Consider the following 8,207-nt stretch of genomic DNA (forward strand, 5'->3'; position numbering starts at 1 on the left):
TGTAGCCTGGGTCCCTGCAGGGATCAGTGAGCATAGCTCAGCTGGCTAAAGAGACCTCACTGAGGGGTCCTGGCCGAGAGGCTTTCAGAAAAGACTGGGAATTCACATATTACCCCATCCTTAGAAAAGCACCTCTGGGGGATCCCTAAGAAAGTAGGGCGACGGGACTGAGGCTGTGTTTCAGCAGGATACTCCAACTGCAGCCATTAGGGTCATTGCTGGAATAACATTTTAAGGGATGGGGGTAAATGATGGAAGATGAGAGAAGCAAACAGAAAGACAGGGGAGGGGTAATGAGGGAGAAAAGGGGGAGCAACGGTGAAAAGAAGAAAATTACTAAATAAGTGGGGCTCCAGCTTCAAGTTCCGCAGAACCCACGATCAGCAGTGCAATGATCTCCTTTGCCTGTACTTTGTTCATGTGGACTTTTAGGATTCCCTCAGGAATCATTTTGGTTTTCAAAAATCCTAATAGAAAAACCTCCCACTTTATTCCCACTCTCCTGCTAGAAACACACTCCAGGAGCTGACTTAGCTCTGTTGCCGGCATCATAAGGCCTGACACTGGGAAAGGATGAGGCCCGAAGTCTCCAAAGAAAACTTTGGGGTTCTCCGCCTGAGAAGACCATTTAGCATTCCTGATGGGGTTCGTGGGTACCTGGGGACACCTGGACGCCTGAGGCAGGGGAATGACCCACTCAGTGCCTCTACCTGGAAACCGAGACTGGAGAAGGCCACGAGAGCCGACCTTGTGAAACTCAGCTTTGCTCACACCGTCTTGTGGCTTGGCGTCGCCTTAGTAACTATCACTTCCGGTCCCAACCGGAACTCTAAAAAGCCGCGCTTCCGAAGGTGTGCCCACCCACCCCCGTGTGGGCGGAGATAGGCGGTCCCACCCACCCGGAGACTAATCTGATCCCGGCTGTCCCCTGGGACCAGCGAGGTCCCAGAAGACCCACGAGGGAGCGGGCGCAACGCGTGGCTGTGGGTGGGAGCCATGGACGCCTTCATCCGAGTCGCCAACCAAAGCCAAGGTCGGGACCGACTTTTCAGGTGAGTCAGGTGCGGTCGGCTCCACCCCATCCCTTCAGGACCCAGTATTTCTTCTCGGAGAAAGAAGTAACAGCCTGGTAAATCGAGGCACGAGGACACGGGCAGCTTCCACTGAGGAACTGAGACCCGAGCCCCTCCTTCCTGTAACTCCAGAGTGGCTGTGCGTGCCAGCCACCTCGGTGTCTCTGGCTGTGACAGCCGCCCAGGAGTTCGTATCTCCTAACTTTCCCCGGGAGAGGGAGACTGAGCGCTCGCCGCTCAATGTCTTTTCCAGACATTCTTTTCCAGAGAAACTTTAGTGTCTGTCTTTCATTCTTTCATTCTTTCATTCTTTCTTTCTTTCATTCATTCTTTCTTTCTTTCTTTCTTTCTCTTTCTTTCTTTCTTCCTTTTCCCTTTTCCCTTTTCCCTTTTCCCTTTTCCCTTTTCCCTTTCCCCTTTTCCCTTTTCTTTTCCCTTTTCTTTTCTTTTTTTGTACCTAAGGAAACGGAACACCTGTAATTTGGAGCACCGGTGAAGTCTTACTCCCGGAAAGACAGATTTATCTTCTTTATCTTCTTTATCTTCATTTTGGTCCAGTCTGCGCCTTGGAGATGTCAACTGTTAAATAGCTGCTTTGTGACACGTAAAATGGACAATGGACAAAGTGTTCCAACAATACCTCCAAAGTACATGGTGTACTTTTGAAGTCACCAGTGCGTGCGTGTTTAAAACCAATCGTACTTCATTTTTTAAAGAGAAATTTGAATGGTGCTCGATGATCATTTAAAAGAAAAGGAAGAGGGGGCACATAGGAGTTTTATTTAACAACTCTTCTCTTCCAGATGTTTAAGTGTTCAACTGCTAATATAAACTAAACATACAAGTAAGAAAAGTCTTAATGGTGAGACTTGAGGAGGCCAGCTGTACGGAGCCTCCACTGCAGCCCTGTGGAGGGGATACTTTAATATTCTAGTTTCACAGATAGGAAAACTAAACCAGGAGGGTAGGAAGAACTAATGTGACAAAGCCAAAAGATGCAAGTGCACACTGTTGAGTCCAGTGCTCGCCTCTTAACATAGGCATGCTGCCTTTCTGTCTAACTCATAGATTCTCAGGATGGTTGAATAATACCCATGGTTCATTAAAAAATTTCAGTGTGCCCAGAATGTACCCTAAATACACTGTGTTTAATTTAGAATATACGTATTCAGCAAAATTTTATTTCCCAACCCTTTAAAAAATCTGTATAACCATGAACAAACTATCATTCCTAAAATAATGCCCTGTATTCAGACCCACTATTGGACCAAACCTGAGAGAGGAAGATGTATGACACGAGCCGTTTGAGCCTCTGGCCAGAGAGTGAATTCTGTCTCCTCCCTCTTTTTTTACTTTATTACAAAACTCACTTATCATGGTGGAAAATGAACCACTTTGGGGAGGATTTATTCATGTATTTTGAGAAAGTCTTACTGTGTAGCCCAGACTGCACCATAATTCTCCCAGTCTTCTGAGTGCTGGAGTTGTAGACATGAGCCACCAGCTCTGCCACTGTTTTACTGAGAAGAATATTTAAACCGTGCTGGGATGCCAGTGCAGTTTGCAGTTCTAAGACAGTAAGGACCAACACCTACTGATTTTTGTTTGCTTGAACAGGGTCTCACTAGATAACCTTGGCTGACCCAGAATTCTCTATTTAGACCAGGCTGGCCTTGACCTCAACAGAGATCTGCCTTCCTTTGTCTCCTGAGTGCTGGGGACAAAGGTGTATGTCTCCACCACTGCGCCCCGCCCAGCACCTACTTTTACTAAGTAGGCCACAGATGCATTTGGGTGTCTGCGATTCTAATTTATTTTATTATATTTATCACCATGTCCTTGTTATTGTAGCTGGCATGATAACAACCATTTTGCCAGATGTGTTACTGCACCGGTGTGTATGTCAGTTTAATGTGGCAGGCTTTCGTTCGTTTAGGAAATCTGAAAGGCATTCTATGTTGGGGCGCATAGCAAATGTGGACTTATGTAGGGCTGAGAGGCATCTCCGTGCATCTTCTCATCCATTTTTTCTGTGCCAGCAGAGGGCTTTGGGGGAGCTGCACCCTGCCTAACTGTGGCGTCCTCTTCCTTAACCTTTGTGTCCCATTTCCACTGCATGCTCACCCTTTGGCCCTCCTGTGCAAGGACTATTGCAGAATGCTACTTTTGCAAGCACTTCAAGCATGAGAAACCTTCCCAGAAGTTCTACCTCAGCACGACGCTTCTCCTTGCTTTTCAATAGGTTTCTCCTTCCCTTCATGAATCAAACTTTATTTGGTTTGTAAACCACTTTCCTCATTTATTTTTTCCATTTCAGAGCCACTCAACACGCATGCATGTTGCTTAGATATTTGTTAGAGTCTAAGGCTGGCAAAGAGGCGGTGGTAACGAAGCTCAAGAATCTGGAGACTAGTGTGAGCACTGGCCGTAAATGTAAGTACCCATCTCTCGAGGGACAGTCCTCAGACCCTGGAGTTTACAACATGCTTTCACTCACCCACGTCTTCAATGAAGCTGACAGCAGCCCTGTCTGGAGACCCCAAGAAGGTTGAATGGTTTGCTGTAGACCATTCATAGATGTCTCCCTCTGTTTGAATTTGATGCTGTACCATATTCTCCTGCATAATCATAGCCCGTGGGGCACACAGTATGCCAGTTCCCATCACATAGTCATAGCCCGTGGGGCACACAGTATGCCAGTTCCCATCACATAGTCATAGCCCGTGGGGCACACAGTATGCCAGTTCCCATCACATAGTCATAGCCCGTGGGGTACACAGTATGCCAGTTCACATTGGTTCTCAGAATGTATTGACAATGCCTAACATGAGCTTTGGTCTAGCATCAGCCCTTAAGTTCTATGGAGCAGGATAGTCTTATCCTCGAACACGTGCCTTTTCCTCCTCATCTCTTGAGGATTATTGGAGGATCTAAGTGAGTACATTTTCCTAGACAGTTTGTCAGGAGCTTCATGTGAAAGGCAAAGAGTGAAGGCAGGGGTTTTCGCCGAGGAATACACTTTCATCCTCACTATCCTAGGAAACCCCATGCTTCTCAGAGTGGTTCCTGCCTGACTCCATTGTTTGATGAAAACATGTTTCCACAGTAGATTAACGACACATTGGGATGAGGTGTAGGTCAGCCCATATTGATGGGTTGTGTTGAATACCTCTTTCATAAAGGTGCATTCCTCAACTTTATGGGACAGATAAAATCACATGTTATAAATTCAGTGCCAAATATGATGGCTGGGGCAAAGGAAAAAATATTTTAAAGGAGGTAGGATCTAAGTTGTGGCTAGAGAAACAAATATTCTGAAAGGGAGGTTTCTCCCAGCAGAGGCTCAGGACTGTTAGAAGCAAAGTTGACCTTATAACATCTCATGGAGGATCAGGGTCAAACCGGAAAACTAGTTTAGTAGAGAGAGACTTAGTCAGCAAAAGGGTTAGAAAGGGTGGGTAAGATTTCTGGATGGCTTTGAAGGCCAAGATTTGAAATTCTGTCATAAATTCTCTAGAATGTCATTGCTGAGGTGTCCTTTAGAGTTTCACTCGTATTGAAAGTGCAGAAAGTACTTAACCCCTTGTCATCCAGCCAAGTGGTGCAAGAGAACCAGAAACTCCAGTTTTGAAACAGCCATTTCATATACTGCTCTGGATTAGTTCATGGCAAAATAATGTCAAGTACTCTTCTGGGACTGTGTTTGGAGAATAGCTGCTTCTGGGCGGTTACTAAGCCAAATGACCCCTCTCTGGGTGTCCAGGAAACACCTATGCATGGATGACCACTAAGTGACTAATTGTATGCTTACATAAGGACACATTACAGTGATTGATTAGTTCTTTTAGGAGCACCACGTGACTATCGATCACCATAGCCACTCAATTCTGCCATTTCTCTTCATCCCTCTTCCATAGGTGGGCTAGGTGATAGTCAGACAGCACCGTTTTGATGACGCCTGGGTCACTGTTTAATTGCTGTGTAGAAACATGATCAAGCCAACTCTTGTATAGGAAAGCATTTCACTGGAGGCTTGTCACAGTTTTGGGGACTTAGTCTGTTATAATCATGGCTGGGAGCATGGCAGCAGGGAACACGGTGGCAGGCAGGTGTGCTGCTGGATGGGAGGGCAGGGGAAAAAGAAGAATGGGGGGGGTATGGGGAGTGGACAACTGGACCTGGGCTTGGGCTTTTGAAACCTCACCACCCCACTCCCTAGTGACACACTTCTTCCAGTAAGGCCACACCTCTTAGTCCTTCTAATCCTATCAAAGAGTTCTACTCCCTGGTGACTAATGGCCTATTTGGGGGTGTATTTGGGGGTGTGGGGCGTCATTTTTACTTAAACCACCATAAATAGGAAATCAAATGTAAAGAGTGTTGAACCTGGAGGTCATGTTAACTGCTCTTTTCCTTCTGAAGTATAGAGGTTACTACACATCCATGATTAGTCTTGCCTGGAATATACTGGAAATGAATGCTAAGGCACTCTTTGGAACGGAATGATAGGTTGTCACGGTCACTGTCTTTTGGGCTTTGCAGGATCACTGTAGGGCTCCTTTCCTCCGGTAAGACTGAGCCTCAACTGACATCAGCTGCTGTGTTCTTAGTCCTTAACTTGTCACAGGACTTCTGCCACCCATTAAGTAAATCTTGAATCTGTGGTTCTTTTTACAGGGTTCAGACTAGGCAACGTGCTCCATGCCATCCAGGCCACTGAGCAGAGCATCCAAGCCGCTGACCTTGTGCCCCGCTTATGCCTGACGTTAGCCAACCTGAACCGCGTGGTTTATTACATCTGTGACACTGTCCTCTGGGCGAAGAGTGTGGGTCTGACATCTGGAATCAACAGAGAGAAGTGGCAAGTGCGGGCGGCCCGCCACTACTACTATTTCCTCTTGCTGAGCCTGGTCCGGGATCTGTATGAGGTCTTGCTGCATATGGGACAAGTTGCACGTGACAGAGCAAAGAGAGAGAAGTCCTCCGGGGACCCTCCTAAGTACAGCGTCGCTGATGAAGAAAGTGAATGGTTCCAGTCCTTCCTCCTCCTCCTCTTCCAGTCCCTAAAGCGAAATCCGCCCTTATTCCTGGACACCGTGAAGAACTTCTGTGACATCCTGATCCCTTTGAACCAGCTCGGGATCTACAAGTCCAACCTTGGCGTGGTAGGATTTGGAGGTCTCGTGTCCTCTGTGGCTGGCCTCATCACTGTGGTGTATCCTCAGCTGAAACTGAAGGCCCGCTAGGGTGTTTGGAAACTTTAAGGCTGACGTTCAGTGGAGCAAACATTTGCTTTTGTCATGATGTCTACTGTACTTAATTTTTTTTTAATCATGTGAGCATCTTACCAACCGGTGATGTGAGCAGAGGTAGGACCCACAACGGAGCCTGAAGACTGATGACGTTTTTGTAAACGCGGCAGTAACTTCTGCACATTTCCCCTTCAGCGAACATCGCTGAGCATCTTTTCTGTACATAGTAAGAGCTCAGTGTATGCTGAACGAATAAAGATAGAAAGGAACGAAGTCATCAAAGACCCAAAGAAACTGGAATTACGGATCGGGTCGCATGGGTCTTTGATTTCACACAAGCACATCAGGGCCCGGCACAGCACTCCTGGCTCTGGTTAAGGCTTCCCTTTTCTCCCATCTGTGGTTTTTATCCCCCAGCCCCACAGATGTCAGTAGTGGGATGGAGGGGAGCTGCGCTCAGAGCCTGGTAACCTGTTGGCCCTGGTCATTGCTGTAGTTGTGTCCTGACCATGTTCAGAAGTAGACTCAGAAAAACATCAGTACCTTTGTGCTGGAAGCGGTGTCCACAGGTAATGCTGTGAGTAAGCAAGAAAGCAGCGGGAGGGACCAGAGGTGAAAGTAGGTGGGAGGTCACCACTGCCCATTACATAATCCATCACAGATAAGGAAGTTGACAACACAAAACAAAGCCGCTAGCACAGGTTCATTCTGATTCTTCCCAAGATGATTCCCGTGATCTCATGACCCTCAGCAGCATTTCCAGGTTCAAAGCCCTTAGACCCTTAACATGCCCCTCCCCCTGCTGGCCTGGATCGTCCATCCACGGTCTCTGTTCTAGTCTATAAAGTGCAAAGCAATGTAGACTCACCCAGGCTGGTTTTATTTAAAGCTACATAACAGTTTGGGCAATTCCACAGTATTTTTCATCAAAATAAAAGAATTAAAATTCTTCTGCCTATGAATGTAGGAATGTCAGTTTTCTGTGACAAATCTGATTTTTCTCAGGACAACTGGGAGGGGCGGGAAAGAGCTATGGGCCAGTGGAGAGGGCGTGGGGACGCTCTTCACGGCTCAGCCTTCCTGTCTTGAGCTTGGTTTAGGTGTGTGAAGTGGGAGACACTGGCCAGCAGGTGGGCCAGTGTCTCAGCACCGATAAAGCCGTGTACAGTTAAGTGGAAATGAGAACTCTGCACTAAGTAACTGCTTTCCGTGAATGTGAAGAAGATTCTTGCAAAGTGGACTCAGGACCTTGGCACTGTATTTGTAAAATGACAATGTGCTTTGAGAAAACCTTGGGGGGAGGGGGGTGAAAGAAATTAAAGTGGCTAAAACAAGACAAATATGAGTAAATGCCTATTTTTACTGTAACATTAATTATGTCTAATAAATTTCTAGATAAAATTGACTCATGCATCTGTGAGTGTGTCTGCTTCGGAGTCTGTGGGCTCAGGAATGACAAGGCACAGGCTGGGAGGAAGGCACAGGGACTGTGTCGAGGCTCTGGGTTGAGAGGTTCCCTTACAATCTGTCCAAACCATTCCTGCTAAGGAGCTCTGCAGCAGCCTGGCAGTGGCTGGCTAGCTTCTTCCTGGAGAGGCCTGCCTTGAGTGCACGGCAGTGTTTCACAGGTATCTGTTCTGGTACTGTGGATCCTACACATTAGAGAAGGTGTTGGGAGGGTGGAGGACTGCCATCTTCTAGAGTCTGTAAACCTCAGTGGGCCTCGCTACTTCATATCATATGTCTCTCCTCAACCTGCTCTACCCGGGTCCACATTTATGAGAGGTTTCAAACACTGAAAAGCCCAGAGGGGCTGTGTAACTGGACTTGCGGCTAATTCGAGAGTTCTTTTCTTTTCCACCTCTCTTCTTCCCCTTCAACC

General features: G+C 47.0%; 1 protein-coding gene across 2 annotated transcripts; it reads left to right on the forward strand.

Moving 5' to 3' along the window:
- Positions 1-860: 860 nt before the first annotated feature.
- Positions 861-7,730, forward strand: Pex11a (peroxisomal biogenesis factor 11 alpha). 2 transcript variants are annotated; one of them, XM_032893377.1, is made up of 3 exons: positions 861-1,052; positions 3,391-3,506; positions 5,751-7,730. In XM_032893377.1, exons 1-3 carry the CDS (start codon positions 997-999, stop codon positions 6,317-6,319), a joined length of 741 nt encoding a protein of 246 aa, XP_032749268.1. In that variant the 5' UTR covers positions 861-996; the 3' UTR covers positions 6,320-7,730. The 2 variants fall into 2 exon arrangements, with proteins under 2 accessions (XP_032749268.1, XP_032749269.1); XM_032893378.1 differs by lacking the exon at positions 3,391-3,506 and having other exon boundaries at positions 911-1,052.
- The last annotated feature ends 477 nt before the right edge of the window (positions 7,731-8,207 follow it).

This window comes from Rattus rattus, chromosome 2 (assembly GCF_011064425.1).
Source record: "Rattus rattus isolate New Zealand chromosome 2, Rrattus_CSIRO_v1, whole genome shotgun sequence".
Taxonomy (NCBI): Eukaryota; Metazoa; Chordata; class Mammalia; order Rodentia; family Muridae; genus Rattus; species Rattus rattus.

Coding starts and splice junctions, on each gene's coding strand:
- Pex11a (XM_032893377.1), top strand. CDS start 997: ATGGACGCCTTCATCCGAGTCGCCAACCAAAGCCAAGGTCGGGACCGA. Junction 1,053..3,390: donor GGTCGGGACCGACTTTTCAG/GTGAGTCAGGTG, acceptor TTTCCATTTCAG/AGCCACTCAACACGCATGCA. Junction 3,507..5,750: donor TGTGAGCACTGGCCGTAAAT/GTAAGTACCCAT, acceptor TTCTTTTTACAG/GGTTCAGACTAGGCAACGTG.